General features: G+C 40.7%; 1 protein-coding gene across 4 annotated transcripts in view; it reads right to left on the reverse strand.

The window, feature by feature from the left end:
- The window catches only part of klhl13 (kelch-like family member 13), a 35,077-nt gene extending 18,076 nt beyond the window's left edge, over positions 1-17,001 (reverse strand). Inside the window, exons 1-3 of one of the 4 annotated variants that reach the window (XM_079565506.1) lie at positions 16,923-17,001; positions 15,818-15,891; positions 1,864-1,935 (exon numbers count right to left, since the gene is read on the reverse strand). In XM_079565506.1, the coding sequence (XP_079421632.1) occupies positions 1,864-1,935; positions 15,818-15,870 (125 nt within the window). In that variant the 5' untranslated portion in view covers positions 15,871-15,891; positions 16,923-17,001. Of the gene's footprint in view, positions 1-1,863; positions 1,936-10,803; positions 11,222-15,817; positions 15,892-16,922 lie in introns of those variants that run through there. The other 3 variants (XM_079565507.1, XM_079565508.1, XM_079565505.1) reach the window with 3 other exon arrangements.
- Positions 17,002-17,880: the final 879 nt, after the last annotated feature.

Here is a 17,880-nt window from a genome sequence, read left to right on the forward strand (position 1 = left end):
AAAAAGAATAAAGTTGCAGGCAGATGAGAACAGTGTCCTCATCACAGTGGTCTTCAGAGATCTGCATTGCTCGGCCTGGATGATTGTGGGCTTCAAACACTACACAACTATCAGCTCAGCGCTATGTGGAGATGACAGAGCAGTCAGCGCATGTGGCATCGGAGTTAAAAGAAACTAATTTTCCATTTCCAACGAAGATCAGCCCCGTTATGATAAAATATTCTTTTTATAAAAAACGACTGGCTCAGCATCGCAGTAGATTTGTGCTTTTAAATGGTTTAAATGAGCTGGCAGCACTCGTCAGATGTGGAGACTAATGGGTTTAGGTGGATGTTTTATGTAATGAAGAAAGTTTGGAAACGCACGTTGGATTCTGTTGTGGTAAGCAAAACAGTTTAGGTCTTTTTCTTTCTATTTAATTGCCTGTATGAACTTTTCAATTACCTTAAACATGATGTGAAACAGCCTGTGTAATCGGTTCCAGAAATTGGACCTGGGATTAGATGTTAATACGTTTGGGAGCTGCTTTATGCGGCCCATGTTACTGCTGTTTCTGTAAAGGCAAGTGGCACGGAATGGCAGTACCAACCGTATCGGTGCGCCCCAGGACACACAGCAATAATGACCTTATACCCTATGTCAGCAGTTCTCTTTTATGTCTTGCGAACCCCTTCGTTGTCCTTGTACCCCCTCACTCAAGGGTGTGGCAGTTTATTTAGGAAGGCATTACTTAAAGCAGAACTAAGTAACTCATGCCCCTAGAGGCCATAAATGCCACTGCGGGTGTCGTAGCATGTGTTTTTTTTACTCATTAATTGTCCGTGAGAGTAAATAATACGCGGACAGAAAAGACAAAAGGAGAGAGGGATATTGTACATTGTGCCACAACCCAATGACACAATGGAGATAATTTTTTTCACTCAAACCTGTACACTGCTAAAGTGGCGCTAGCCTGCAGTTAGCTTGGCCTGCTAGCCTGTTAGCTTCCTCTTCGTGATTCTATTAGTGTGTATTTCGCCTCCGACCCAGAGGCAGGGAAGTTGCAAGGTTGTTTTTCTGTACAGAGACACAAGGGGAAGATGAAAGACCCTCCAATCATCCCATTAACAGTCTTGTATTACGAAGTGTTAATGGGATATTACAAAAAGGATTAAACAAGCTACTTAGTTCTTCTTTAAGTACTTTCTGATGATAGTGTTTGGTTTTAACTTCCTATTCACGTTGAAATAGTTCCAAGTACCTGCTGCTTAGTCCTTGAGTCCCTGTAACCATGGTTGGAAAACACTGCCCTACGTGACTAATGAATGAATGTAAAGTACTTTAAAAACTTGTAAAGCTTTAAATGAATATGAGCAATTTACCTACAGATCATTAGAATAATATGTGTGGGCTGTGGCTGAAGAGAAAACAAAAGGTCTCCTCAAAAGATACCCGCCTAGATGTCACCATTCACCTCTAAAATGGAGCTGGATGTGGATTCCAAACCGCATTTTCATCTTGCACTGTGTCTGAGTGGTAAAAACTCGACTTCTACAGATATTTCTCTTGAGGCTCAGATTGTGTGAGCTCACAAAGTCGGATTGATCCAACGCCTTGTGTCACCTCATGCCACCTCGCTCGCAGTGGCTTCTTCCACGTGGTTTATTGGGATGGATAAACATCAAATCGTCATTCCCTTTCACATGCTACAACACTGAACCGAGACAAATGAAGACACGGGAGCTGTCGGACTTTCGGGGTGGGGGGAGGTCGGTTATGGAGCAAACAACACATAGACCAGGAGACTTATAGGAGGGTGTGGGTGGGCGGATGTGGACAGCGGTCACGGACACACGGCACAGGCAAATGCAGTGGTACAGTTACCCCATCAGGTGGTAAGTCGGACAGGCAGCCAGCAGCGAGTGGGTTGTCCAAACCACAAAGGAGTGTTGGTGGCTGCCCGGAACAAAAAGCAAAAAAAAAAAAAAAAAAGAAGAGGGAGGAAAAGAAACAGCATCTGACTGAAGCGAATCTACGGAGGGTTTGTTTAAGACACAGCGGATGCAGTTTGCACACTGGCTATAATGTAACATTTATTGGAGGAGCATCATTATTCAGAGACTGTCAAAGGCCCGCCACTGCTGTAGGACTTATTCCATAGCTGTGTATTTAATAATTTACAGATTAATAAGCATAATACAGTTCATTTATATTCATTGTAGTTTCACACAGTAATAAATGAGTGCGTTTCACAATTGTTTTAAACATTGCATTAGAAGCAGTGAGTGTGCACATTGTACTGTATATTAACAAAGAGGTTAAAAGTAGCACAAAAACATTAATCATTTAAAGCGAACAAAGCATTATATTTGTTATAGGGCTGCGCGATATTGAAGTCACTTGCGATATGCGATACGGCTGTGCAATATCGCGAGAACGAGATTATTGCGATATTTTACTAAACCTATTTCCAACGCGATACGGTTCATCCTCATGAAACACAAATCACCAGAATCGAGCTTTTCCAGCAAATTGTGTCAAAAGAAGACTTAGAAAACACAACATCAGGACCAAAATGACTCAAATTGAACTAATTCAGGAAATGTTGGAACTAAAACTGAACTTTTACACATTCATAAGTTCAATGCATTGTTTGTTTTTTTGGCAGAGTTTGCAAAAAAAAAGTCGATCTCAGTCAGATGAAGCTGCGATATATTGCGGCTTTTTGCGATATTGGATATTGCATCACCTAATATTGCAATATGAGATTTTTTGCGATATATTGTGGCTTTATGCGATACGGACGTCATGCGATACGATACTTTTTGCAATATATCGTGACTTTTTTGCGATACAGATATTGCATCACCTCATAACACGATACGATATTTTTGCGATATATTGCGCAGCCCTAATTTGTTATTTAAATTACTGTGATTAGTTGTATTCATGAAGACACAAAGCTCAACCTGAAAATAAGCATAATTCATGTTTGACCAGACTTCAACCAGACATCTGTCTATTTTAAATTTTATGCATCTAATTTGACATACGAATACACCCGCATCAGGAGCGCGAAGGCTTCATTTAAATGTTTGCACGTATAAATTTAGACTTTAAAAGCCGAGACCGCATCCCCCTATCGCTTCAAGATTTGCTCAGGATTTGATGAGTGCAGAAATAAAAATGAAAAATGGATACGGAGACAAGAAGGACGGCTGAAAATAAGTCAAAGTACAGGGGTGACAGTGGATCCAGCGCGAGGCTTAGACACGTCGCTCCAGCGCTGACAGTTTGAGGGAGCTGAAGTCTCCTCGCCGGCTCCAACTGAAGGGTCTTAAAAGATTAAAAAGAGTGAAGCTATATGCCGTCTCGTCATGTTTAGCCGTGCATTGATTGAAACTTCATTAATTGTATCTATTTTGGTGCTCGGGACGAGAGAGACCCAAAGTCGGGCGTTCTGAAGCTCACTCTCGTATATGCGGCGTGACAGGGCTTTGCGTTTTCTCTTAATCGATTCAAAAGAAAGTTTAAATAATCATCTTTTGAGTGAAAACTGCTGATATTAAAGTGATTTGCTAATCAATATTGTGGACTGAGGAAATGGCAAGAAAGGTGAAGGCGGATAATGAGACAGGAAGGACGTTATTCACAAAAAACAGACATTCAACAGAAGGATGCAAAGGAAATGCAAAAAGAGAGACAACTCAAGGCCAAGAAACGGCCCTTTTCTGCCAACGCACTACAACGTAGTGCCGTTTCACCCGGCAACAATAAAAAGTACAGCATGCTTCCATTTTAAAGACACATCTTGGAAATTTGTATTTTTTATTGAAACGTTAAAGAGGAGGTATTGTGCTTTTTAGAGCAGCCCTTCCTTTTTCTTTCCTATTTACAGTAGAAGTATCATCTACAAGATATAATTTAAATTGCTGTTTGGAAGATGTGGAAATTTACAATATCGAGTTTATGTTGACAAATGTGGGAAAACAAGACAAAAACTGAGAGAAAATATTGTAAAAAATAAGAAAAAAATTGAATAAAAATGTGAAAAATTATGAAACAAATGAGGGAAAAAATGGTAAAAATTGGGAAAAATGTGGAAACCGTTTCTTTCTGTCATTTTGTAAACTGTTCAGGACAATTATCTTTTTGTGCAACAAAGCAATGAAGGTGTTTGCAGCACATTTTTGCATATCTGATAAATACCGCTTCATCATCGTTATCGAGAAAGTCCCCAAAAATAGACATATTAATTAATTTCCTTTTGCTCCCCTTTGATGTGCAGTGATAAAAAAAAAAAGGAAATAAAAAGTTCTTGTTTGGCTGTAGTGAACCAGAGGAGGATTACATTTATCAAGAGATGGAGAGGTGAGGAAAGCATTTCCTCGATATGTAGGACCTGAGGAGGAGCTTTTTGGGAGCTGTCACCGCAATGCTAAGCCATTTAATGATTTACGCTAAGAATAGCCTCTGGGGAAGATGAAAAGATTACTGAAAGATGCGCTAGCGGCTCGAAACACAGCTCCAGGTATGTTTTTGATGAGAGAACAATGTTGTCATATCCAATTTGGCATAATACCCCCCCCCCTTAATAAAAAAAAAAATCTAAAATATTTTAAGACCAAAAAACTTCCTAATAATGCCAAAGAAATGAGGCATTCGTCGATGATACTGTATGGGTGGAAGCTGTACGTTAATTAACACAATCAAGTTCTAATTAGACAGAAGCAATATTTTATATCTGGCCGACGCCATTTGCATCGGAGCTGAGGACTTCACTAAGAATCTAAAAGCAGACGTAGGCAGTGCGGCCGGCGACAGCTGAAGTGCACTTCTTGGTGTTAATGATGCTTGACTGTACTGCCCTCCTGTGTGGACCTCTCTCAGTCTGACCAGGTGTGACTAATGTCTAAAAAGCCCATTACTGATGAGGTCTCCTGACATTTTAAAAGCCACTGTAGCTTGACACGTCCATGCGAATCTATGATAAACACCCTAATCACCGTTAATAATCGTTTAACAGGCGACTGGTTAAGCATCTATGTTGTCCGTCTCAGATTTTAGCCCACGATGAAAGAGTGCTTTAAGGTGAAGGTAAACACTTAAAAAATAACATTAGAGCCCAGTTATTAGAACAATCGCTTCACCCAACAGTTTTCTGAAACGTCCGTGTGGGTGGATTGCTGTTGTTGACCAAGACTGTAATCCGAAGTAGGGCTCGCCGATTGCATCAAATGGAGCAAGGTTACAACATACTATAGAGAACCATATATATAATATTACACAAGCAAGCATGTGTGAACTGAAGGCCTGTGTCTGTTCTATCAGAGACGTGTCAAAGCTGTAGGGAATGGTGTCAGTGTAGTTCAAATGAGTGCTGAGGCGTGGCACAGCAGCGTGAAGGATTTTGCATTCATTGGAGACATTCCACACAGTTATTGGAGTATTTGTGCCCTATCAAATCGTATAGCAATCTTCCAACTCTAATTCATAGAATGGAGAATTAACAACTCGCACCTTTACATTTTCAACTATTGGACATTGCCAACTGCAGCATTATGATCTCTACAGTAATAAAAGTTTGATGTTTGATAAATAAGTTGTCAGTTTGAGGGCCATGGTCTCTTTTTTTAAGCATCCTGTATTGCGAAGCTGGTTGATATCATCAAGGATAAGTTTCTCTTATCTGACAGGAGTGTCGTTGGATAAGCAATACAATGAAAAGTGTGATCAATTGACTGTGTTAACGCTGGATTTCTGTGTGGAGCTCTGAGCATGTTCACATAGAACAGGTGAGTCAGCACTTAGCAGCAAATCACGGCCATAGACACCAATGGAGACAGTTCATCTGAATATCACTGAGAAAAAATCCATGCACTTAACTCATGATGAATATCATGCAGCGCCATGAACAGAACAGTGTGTCTGAACTGAACACTCATATTGTGTGATTCAGGAATTAGCCACTGAAATCTGTATCTACACAGGTCTGAAAAGGTGCTGCAACTTTGGGCGCAATTCTCAAGCCACTTTTCCTGCTCCTCGATCTACTCTACACATCGGCAACGTTTTTTTTGTGATCAATTTTTTTATTGAAGTGTTACATTACATTGGCATTTTGCACTTTTTTGCATGTTACACTTTCATTTTATACCCCTTTCTTTTTTACCCACATCCCCATTTCCCTTATGATGGGCAGAGAGGCTCAAAACTGCGTAAAAAGCAGTCCCCAAAAAATGAAAAAAAATAGACAAATAAAAAATAAAAAAATAAATAAAATAAAACAGAAAATAAAACAAAAAATAAAACAAAAAATAAAACCCTGTCAACACAACCCACATCAGCAAACATAACCTCTGATTGGTCAAAAAAAAAAACTCTTATCTTAGACGGGGACTTAACCTGGTCCAGAGCAGGGCAACTATATCCTTTGTCCTTAAACTGCACTCGACACTCTTGGTTAATAATTTAAACTTTTAATATCTTTAAAAGCTGTCACCACTTTAAAGAGGGGGTATTATGCTTTTTTCAGCCACATAGCACCAGTCTATAGGACACTACAATGATGACGAAACCTTCTGTTGGTCTGTCAATGCAGTAAATTAGAATAACTGCCTTGTATAAAATTGCTCTTTCAAAATGGCGTTAGCAAATGACTTGAAATAGGCCCCTGTCTCTTTAAGAACCTCTGACCCTTTCCGACACGCCCCCTCCACACGCTGTCTGTGGCATCACAACAACACTCCGCTCGTTGTCTCAAGTATTGAAACTACGATCGGTGCATTTTAATTTTTATTGTTGGAAAGGACCTACTGTTTATCACTTTGTGAACAATGGCCACACAGGATATTATTTGGAGACGAACCTTCCACACCGGACGCTTGGAAGGGGCTCTTGCCTGAAAAATAACTGCTGTTTGGAGGCTATCTCTTTGCATCTGCCATGCCCTATGGATCTCTAACTATACCCCCATGGACGACACCAGGATCTGCAGGAGCCCATACGATTCAAAGACGGACATTATCTGTGCAAGTGGACAATGGTTTTTCGAGGTTACCCGTTAGCTTGTTATAATCGACTACAGCTCATTGTTGATGAAAAGTCTGTAATAAACCACAAATGTGTAAAGCCAGGCTCATTGTGTGATCATCGTAAAGGCTGCTTCGAGTAGTTGCCGGCTTTATTGACGTTATTTGTGCATAATGTGCTGCCTGTTTTCAATGAATGTTGTGAAGGTGAAGGTTGTTAGCTTGTCGCGGCTAATAGTGCCTTAGCTCCGAGAGAAACCACTCGGCTACGACTCACTGTAGATGAAATGTGAGCAATAAACTACACAATCAACAAGCCAGGCTCCGTGTGTGATCATCATAAAGGCTGCTTCAAGCAGTTGCCTGTTTTAGTGACGTTTTCAATGCATAATATGCTTGTATTCAGTGAATTTTCCCGTTAGCTTGTCGCGGCTAGCTTGTTAGCTCCGGGAGAAAACCACTCGGCTATGACCCATTGTAGATGAAATGTGAGCAATAAACTTCCAAATCAACAAGCCTGGCTCCGTGTGTGATCATTGTTAAACGGTTCTTTATGTGTGTGGTGGTTTTATTGACTTTATGTGTGCATATCTCTCGTTTTCACGTGATGACTCGAGGTTTAGCTTAGCATTAGCTTTCTCCGGAGGCTCTGTGCATCATCAAGGCCCAGCGCAGAACCAGACACTGAAATAAGCGTTCCTGTCACCGGTTTTAATCCTGGGTGTTTCGGTAACAGAAACACTGATGTGTGTCTTTGTAAAAGTCTGCTGTGGCTCCGGTTCACAACACATGAAGCTAATCATCCATGATGACTCTGTTTACATCTTAGGGCTAGACACTGCGGGGAGGGGGTTCTGCTGAGGAGCAGTGGTTGGTTACTCGGCTGGTGACGAAAGGTCGGAGGCGTATCCTGGAGGTCGAAGGCGTTTCCTGAAGGAATCAGGCGTTTTATCCCTAAAATGGCTGCCATCAGAGTTTCTACAGATTACTCGAAAATACGTGAATGTGCCAAGGCAACACTTCAGGCATGGTTTTAATGAGGGAATGACTTAATAACATGATGTAAAGCTTGAAAAAGTCGATTTTGCATAATAGGCCCCCTTTAAAAGCTTTTCTGAACATAGCGACAAGACACAAAGCTACAGTGAAACTACATTGTCCAACTATTTAAAGGTAGGATGCTTCCACAACAGCGAGGGATGAGCAAAAACATGACTGGCCTGAACAAAGGCTTTCTGCTCTCTAAATGAAACAAATGATCGCAATGTAGCATCAGCATTCAGTTCAAAATCTCCACACTCAGCAAGAAGAAAAGGACAGGTGAGGATTAAGCTGCATGACTTTTTCGGATACTGCATTTATTTATTTTCTCTAGCTCTGTGTCTGTGTATGGGAGAGAACGCACGTAACCAGAGCCCTGATGTGGTGCCAGAGATGGGACTTTAATATTGCTCACACAAACAATGGAGCTCCAACTCATCTGAAATGTTTTAGCAAGGTTATTACTACAGGTCTCCCATTTCATTTCACAACGAGTAGTCGATATCTGGGCTGACATTCGCTCAATAGGAATAACTGTGGAGGAAGGGGATGCAGAAGCCGGGCAAAGCGACACAATCTATACTGAACTTTCCAGAGCATGATATGGAGACAGCCAAATCACACATGTTCACTCAAAGTCGAGCACTCCAATAAAGACGTGAGGGTGAGGCAAAATGTAACACTTCATCCAGAAGGAGTTCACTTAGGTTAAGTTCATAATCAGCTTGACCAAGTTACAAATAGGTTGTAATAGTGTAAAATGCCACTCCGTTTTGCAGAGTATGGTGTTTTTTTTACTCTATTTTATTCACCTGCTGTAGCACTTTGGAATTTCCTGGACAAGTGAAGTGCAATACAAACAAAATTGATCATTCATTAAGATATGATTAATCGATTACCACGTTAGTTGACAAGAGGAGTTGCAATTGATCCATCTTCTTAACCATTGCAAGACATGGCTGTGACTTAACTGTACGTAAAGTTTGGGCTGAAGGGATCGCAGCAAAACACTATAAGGGGGAATTCACAGTTTTTATTTTGGTGATTACACATGTTCGGACAAATGATGATGGTCAAAGCATTGGGAATGAGTGGTTTGGCCTTTGACGTCTCAGCGGTGTTGCGCCATAGACAGTGGACACAGCATATGAGGAGAACAGGACCTGTACCAAAGGTCTGTGGTTGCAGCGGAGCAGGGCGGTGGCACTGAGGACAGCTCGCTCACCAGGACATCCCCATGAGGTGATTACCCACGACAGCGGTCACACACATTAAGTGCTTAGCCCCAAACCCCTGTAGGAAGCCAGGATCCGCGTGCAGAACAGAGTGCTGACATTCATTTGAAGGACATTTTGTGGAATTACAGAAACAAGACTTCTGAACAGATTATTTCATGAGCTGCACAAACATTTCTCCAGGATGTGAAATCAATGGTACTTCACCAAGTTTAAAATGTGTCTCTGTTGGATTAAAAATAAATAATCTATAGTGCACCCCGAGTCCTAAAAGCAGACCTATGAAAGAAAGTACCCTGTAATTGGGAGTCTGATATCAGCCTCTGAAAACAGCGCTCATGATATAGCTGGTTTAAAATAGTCAGCGGTCTGTAGTGCATGGCGCTGTGGGGCTGTGGCGCACCGAAGAGAAAAAGGTGGAGCCTCCGATTTTAAGCACACTCCACTTGCCCTATACTCTCCTGAGAAGACAAGACGTGCCAACTCCATCTGCTGCCACTCATCTGCACATGATGCACATGTATTTGAGACGGCGTTGGAGGCTCGCAACACTTTGTGATGCTAGGTGCTGCTATATTACAAATGCAGCGGTTCATTTCACACAAGATGCCAACAACATGAATACGCTGACATTACAAAGTTCTCAGTGCAAATGTGGACATAAGTAAAAATGTCATGTTTTACATAATTGTTTGTCAAACACTGCGTAGCGTATCTGTACACAGTGTACACAGAGCTGAAATGCCAGCCTTAAATTAATATTAAAAACATCAAGATAAGTGAATCAATTGTCAGTAGTAAACAGTCATGGCTTTGCTTACAGAGTGATTTTACTTGGTCCAGTTAATTCAAGTGTAAAAGATGTATCTACCTCTAATGTTTCAGTTCACAATATACAACAACACTACTGAAAAGTTAAATGAGTGGGATCAATGGGATCATAAGTGCCTGTGTGAAAGATGAGAGCTAATTAATAGCAGACAATTGGCCGCCTCTGTGTAGGCCAGTTCCATGCGACTAATCAAAAGTCCCACTCCACACTTGACTTGTCCATTTGAGCAGCACATGAAAGGGCAGAGAGGGTGCTGGTGCACGGCTATGAGAGGCGCTCTACCCTTCCCCCTCCTGAACAGTAGCAGATGACAATAGCTTCTAAACCAGGGCACGCCAGACATCCTGACAAAGGCAGGCTCCTCCCAAGCTGCTGAGTATCCTCTCCCAAATAAACACAGGCGCTGGAAGAGGGCAAGAGTCGAAGATGTCCAGACTTGCCGCAAAAGCAGCCCCTCGCCCCAGGAGCTGAGCACAGAGCCAGATAGCCGTAAAACGCATGCTGGACAAGGCAAATCCTATCACACGCTACAATGCTCCAGTCACATTCTGTCCAATTAAAGCTTCTCTCACAAAATACTGCTTTCATACATTTGCCAATCAGTGCAACCTCGGAGTAGCAAAGCAGACTAATCCACCTCTGAAGCACTAATAAAAAGAGGCTTAGCGACGTAGCTCATACTCACATGTAAGCGGGCGAAAGAGGTGAGGACCGGGATGTCTTAAGGACTGGCACTGGGAATTTCCAGCTGACAGGAGAACCGCTTTTCCATTTTAACGGCATGTTGTTGTCACCAGGTCGGTGCAGGAGCAAAACCAACAGCAAAGACCATGTCCATGAAAAGGCTCCCAATGCAGTCTTCCATCCCACTCTGCCCACACCATTGAAAGGGGAGGGCAGCGGCGATGGCAGCGGTCGATCTACAAATACACTGATCGAGGCAGTGCAGGCTACACTTGGGCTGGTGACTTTAGCAGCAGCGCTCAGAAGCCAATAGATTGTATCCACCGCGACTGCTTGCCCTGCTGCATTCACGGCTGTCTTGTGGTAGGAGGGGGAAGCAGTGCTCCCTCCCCACAGCCTCACAGGGTTCATGAATAGCCCAGTAGCTAAGCAACAGTGCCACCTTGTTAAAGCAGTTGTGATTACACTGGTGGCATGCTGTTAAAATAGACGCGCGCACTCAGGACCAAATGGCAGGAACAGATTAACAATTTGTATTTTTACACTTTTGCAATTTTTTCAAGGATCCAGTTTCTCTCCACACAGCACATCATCTTAGAGTTAATCTTAGATCAAGCTGAAAAGCTCCATATACCCATTGACCGCACCTCACTAAAGATCTATGTTAAAGATGTTTGGTCCCTAAAACAAACTGGATGGATTGGCAGGTCAACAATGAGGAGAAGATCAAAAAATCTAATCATCTAAATAAGTCTTTAGTGTAAAATTTCTTCACAGCATCTGATCTTTAGCTGGAAATCTCATTCTACACAGTCAGAAGGGGGCAGTAACAACCAAAAAACATATTTGGGAGATAACTTTTGATTTATTTGTAATAGATTTACTTCAACTGCATCATACACAGTCAAAGTGTAATAAGGAAATCAGCATGTTTTTTTTTTATCTTGGTGACTTCACTCCTTTAAAGCTGTGCCAAGCAGCAGCGCACACATAGTGGAAAGTATTAAAAAGAAGAGATAGCCGTTATCTTATTAAAAACAGATGCCTCCTCCCCATAAAAAGGTTCCATTGTATAATCAATTAGATTTGTCGGATTACAGCAAAAGACATAAAACACAGCCGCAATTTGTAAACAAACTACTTCACTGCACAGACTCTTTTTTTCTCTTTCTTTTTTTGCTCTGTCTACTTGATGATGGTAATATACTGTTATAATTAGGGATGGAAATTTTAACCGATACCGATAATGACACCCAATATTTATTTTGTGACAAGAAATCAATGTAACAGTTCACAGTTCTGGGTTGGGGTAATCGGGGTTGTCGTGCTGCCTCGTTGTGGACATTGGTTTGGTCTTCCCTGGGGACTGCTGTTCCCAGGGTCTCGGGTCTCGGGGGTCTCATGCTGTTGGGGTTTGGCTTCAAATTGGAAGACATTTTGGGTGGCGAGGTGTTTCAGTGTTAACCCTGACTGCACTTTATCATGGGTTCGGCCCGGGGGAGAGCGTTCGATACAGGATTTGTTTATTGAAGGTGTGTTTGCGTCTTTTAATCGGCTGCGTCAGAATCTTTATTTGCGGTCCGTGTTGGATCGGTGTTCCCATCTTTTCCTCTTCGGCCTCCCAGCTCAGACATGAATGCTGCACTTATGAAGGATCCATTGAGGAAGGGTTCAGTTTCTAGAATGTGTGCCTTCGCTTGGTCCCCTGGAGCTTGTTACCGGTGCAGCCAGGACCAGGCTTCACTAGCTCAGACTTTTTGGAACGGTTTACTGGACTAAAACTTGATGTCTGATGTTTGTGGAATATAGTTACACCCTGATCCTGCACCATTGGAGTACCCCCAGTAACTGCTAATCTTGCTAACAAGCAAGAAAGTTTTTTCTCGAAGACTGATCCTACTAAGATGGAAGAAAAACGCCAACCTACATTGATTTGTTACTTGATGTAATGAAGCATGTTCAATTGGAAAAAACTTAAAGCAGTACTAAGTAACTCATTTACCTTAATAAATCCTTCCCGTAGTCCCTGTGGGGGTAATACAAGTGTTTATGGGATGATTGGAGGGTCTTTCATCTCCCCCTGGTGTCTCTGGCCAGAAAACCATGTTTGCAACTTGACTGCCCCCGGTGCGGAGAAAGCAATACACACTAATGTAATCACGAAGAAGAAGCTAACATGCTAACGGGCAAAGCTAACTGCGGGCTAACGTCACTTTAAACAGTATTTACAGCCAAGTTTGAGTGAAAAAAAATGTTTCCATTTTATAATTGGATGCACAGTAACCCTCCCTCCCTTCGCCTTTCCTGTCAGCGTAGTATTTACTCTCCAAGACAATTAATACATTAAAAAATCGTAACTTGCTACTACACCTGCAGTTGCGCTTATGGCCTCTAGGGGGAAGAGTTACTTAGTACTGCTTTAAAGGGAAGGTGGATGATTTTCATTTGATATGGGATCCGTTTCTGGAGTACTTCAACAAGTTCAAACAAACAAATGTGCGAGTATGAAATATAGCACCAAAGCGAGACACTCTCTCCTGCATTGGGCTGATTTGTGCATTTCTACATTCGTATGGCAGAAAACATGAGCTGCGCGGCTCATTTCTTCAATGTAAAACTTCTCTCGTTTGCGCTTTGACCACAGGGCTATCCGTCTTTATTTTCTCAGAAATACAAAGAGAATACATCGGTTTAGGACCCGCTTTGTCCGAGTGACAAACGTACATTTGCAAGCGCTGGTTCTCGCTGTACGCATTTTGTAAAATGTTGAAGTGACTTCGATGTAAAAAGTTAAAAAGCTCTTACTTTAGGGAGAGCGTCTGCCCAGTGTTGTTTCGCTGGATTATGATAATATTGAGCTCTGCTAGCTATAATAAATCTATTTCATCAAACATTGCAAAATATATCAATCTGATTTTTTTTTTTCCATTAATTTATTCATTTATTTCAGGCAATGGCACAGAAAGTACAGTATACAGTATGTAAACATGATGATCCATATTAGTGGTGGTTAAAATGAATTATGGCCTTTGTAATTAATTAATTGCATTGAAGCATCATTTTTTTCGGGGGTTGTATTGACTTTTTAGAGGTATATTTTAGATACTTCTTTGTATTTTCCTACATTTTAACATATCTTAAGTGGCGATGCGAGGCCTGTGTGATCATTTCAAACACTTCAAAGACAATAGCAGTTTGATTTATTTTTGAGAATGATCTTTTTAAATAAGTTTATGTCAGATTAACTGTGTGAATAAACAAGTCTGACAGTAAAGTAAAATTGTTTTTGGCTTTACGCGGCGAAAAAGTTAATTGAAAAAGTGCCACTAAAGATAAGTGTGATTATTTTTGATTCATATTTTTAATCGCTCTAAACCTTATGTAAATAATTAATCGGAATTAATCGAAAAAAGTCCGGGCCCAACATTGTTTGCATGACTAGAGCAAGAGTAAAAGATTTGTGAGACGGAAAGGCTCCAAATTTATGCAACACACCTGCCCAATACCACTGTGAAGGCAAAAACATGTCCAAAGAAAACCCTCCCATTTTACCGCTATCATCCAAAACCTGACTGAAAACTCTCCTACTAAACAAAGGATCCTATACCATCAATGAATCAATGAAATGTCTTCTGGAGTTTCAGTCACACGTGAGTCCTTTGCAAAGATGCACGACACGTACAGTCAGACTTTTCCCACCCGGGGTAGACACTTTGAGGGCCCTAATGCTGAGTGCGGCTCGGTCAACTCGTGGTAAGCTGGTGTTTGTATGTGTGTGCATCAATGTGCGCTGTACAGATGACTGTGCACAATAGATTGGGGACTTAAAGTGAAGAAAAAAACATGCATAGGCGAAAATTATATTGTTGTGACCGAACTTCTATATAAATATTTCTCTGTTATCTTTGAGTTGCTAGTCATAAGTCACAAATGTGCTGCGCTTTTGTTCTTCATAAATCAGAAATCCAAAGTACCGTCAACTTTTATGACACGTCTGTACTTCTCAGAGCAGGACAATAGCAGTTTACGGCACTCACAGATTAATCGCATTGTTTGTAAAAGGCTATAGCAACACAATACAACTCTATAAAGTAAATATGTGTATACGTCATTGAACAATAGTGCTACGAAATTGCGTAGATCAAATATTAGGGTTAGTCCTGAGCTGCTGAGACTCTGCACATCGCCATCATGGGCCAACCTGATCAGGATGAAGCTGTATAGAGAAAGTTGAATTTGCGTGGATTTATTGACGTGTTCTGACTCACAAGGTCTTCATCAGAATTACTAATTCTGATGAAGACCTTGTGAGTCGAAACGCCTCAATAAATCCACGCAAATTCAAAGTGCCCCAGCTTTCTCTATACAGTCTTACTAATTTTATGCCCTCCAAGCCTGAGGAGCACCTGATTTTGATAAGTTTTTTTTCACAAGAAGATTTCTACTTAAGCCTACACTTTTGATCCAGTGCAGCACTCTCCACCTCTCTCCTGATCTGGAGGATTTTCCCCCACGATTTGGGAAAAGTACTAGCCAAATTATTGTTGACTAAATACTAGTTAAGTATCAATACAGGCCACAACAAAAAATATCATACAAAGAACGGGTGTTACATGAAAAAAACACAGCAACAGCAGATACAAAAGGTTTAAAAGAAAAAGGGGAAGTGACATGATGTACAAACATAGACATGTGTTGATGGAGAAGATTTCTTGCAATTTTAATTTTAAAGTGCCTCTCCTGTGATGAGAGCTCTCAGAATAATTAGTTTTTCCTCTGTCACCCCTGTTGTCTGTTTACTTGAAAGTGTTAAGCAATTATATTTCAATTGTTCAAGTTGATAATCTTTGGGAAGCTAAGTAATAATTACATTTAAAATTTAATACGTAGGTGGGAAAAAAAAAAACTTCTTGTAAACTCTGGTACAGATTTAGATAGTTGCATCTGGGAATAACTAACCCTTAAAGGCAGAGCCAGAACTTAATCACAGTCCATTAATATAATCAAGTTCATACCTGTCAGGAAGTCCAAGAGGCATCGTTTCTCCTCTGTGAACAGGGTGCTCCATACCCTCGCCAAAACCACACCTCTGAAAGAAATCCAAAAACGTTCTGAGGACTGTTCTTCATCCTTAGAGAGTATTGTAAGATATAACCATTTACTATTTACTGTTAGTATATTTCAAATGTATTGTATTAGAGTCCTACTAAACAGTAAAGAAGGCCATTATCTGAGATGCATCATGAATGTAGCTTGTTGCTTCACACAAAACTAGGCTAATTAAATCTAAAAATATCAAAGCATGAAGCATGGTCTATATTCTGACAAGAATAGGCCTATGCCTATTTCGAAAAGTACTAGTTATAGAAATATTAGGCCTAATATATTTGGAAACGATGATGACAATATTTAACAACAAGGTCTTCTTGTACCAATAACAAAACAAAACAAAAATATGTTATTGTTATTTTTGTCAACACTTAACTTACCAAGAAAACACAGCAATAAGAATTTCAAGCGTTATGAATGTAAATGTGTGTGTTAAATGCAAGCATCGTTTGTTTGTGCACAAGCTAAAACATGTTCCTAACGCAACAGGAAACTATTTTTGCAAGAGTTCCAGTGAATTTGTCAGCTGGGAGCTGTCCCAGGCTGCCCTGGTGAAACATGTGAGTGTTTATAAGCCTGGCCTCACCACCTGCACTGTCACTGAGGCAGCTCGGCAGGCTGGAGATCCGAGCTCTGCTAATTTTATGGCCATGTTGCTGTGCACTGCCTCCAGAGGGAAGAAGCTAAGTGGCTAAGCTAACTAGCTATGCTAACCTTTACACCAAACATATTCTTTCTTCATAAATTGACGCCTGTCTAGTGTTTACGTGCCACACTAACTCGCGTGTGAGCATCACGATGGTTCAGTGAACATTAAGGACAACCAACAACACAAATGTTAAGGTAAGTTTGTTGCGCTAGTTGAGAGTTGGTGTGGTTTCTTTGACACCATCTCCAAATAAACATTACAGACGAAACGTAATCGTTTATCACAGTAAAAACTAAAATAAGTAATAATCCTTTGGATTATATTAAAGTGTTTAATAAACTTGTAGATTGTTAAATCCATACCTTCAGCGGAGAGAGAACGATAGCGCCCGTGTTTTCCTCCCAAGCCCCTCTCAAATCCACTTAAACTACTGAGAGCTCCTTCCTTGTTTCATCCAATGCACTTGGAGCTTACTGAGAAACACGGAACATCCTAACTTTCTATTGGCGAGAGTCTAAGGCAATCTTTTACGATTGGCTCAAAACTTCCGTTACTAAATAAAGTATCTCTAAGGGAAGTTCTGTCAAATCTGTAACAGCTGTCTTTTATCTTGATAACAATATGGTGAATATATGGTAATAAGCCTTTGTAAGATGGTAATAGGTCTAATAAACAATCAGTACAACTTCCTGTCCTTACATACCTTTGGTGGAAACTCACTGTAGTTAGGCTATATTACCATATCATATTCTATTTTCTGATGTAGACATATTGCAATATTAAGAATTATGATAAATAAATATGATCTTTGTTTTCATGTTATATCTATGATAAATAGCAAAAGATAGCGGCTGAATTATATGTTTGGAAATTCATTAAAGATTAATCAATTTCTTAATCATAAAACAAAACTAAACTAAACATTGTCAAAGACTCCATAGACTATCAATGTGCTCTACACAGCTAACCTCAGGGCCCATTATTGTTGTTACTCTGTGACATCACAGTGGATGTTTATTTTTACAAGGTTCCACTGGCTTTCCAGTTTGCCTCATGTTTGCCTGCATCAGTGTAACTTTTATTCGTCCACTAGAGAACGCTATAGTATCTGGATCACAGCTCCCCATAGTAGAAAAAGTGCACCACAGAAATGTACGCTAGATGAGTAATTGCCATGGTAATCTTTTTGAACTCATGTCCAGTCCTGGTGGCCATGTTGCGATGGTCCATTCTACTCAAGAGATGCAAAAGTAAATTAATGGGAGACTCTTCTTCACAATTTGTCTTTCAGTTTACGTCGATATTTAGAATTTAATATAG

The sequence above is a fragment of the Gobius niger genome (assembly GCF_951799975.1).
Source record: "Gobius niger genome assembly, chromosome: 11".
Taxonomy (NCBI): Eukaryota; Metazoa; Chordata; class Actinopteri; order Gobiiformes; family Gobiidae; genus Gobius; species Gobius niger.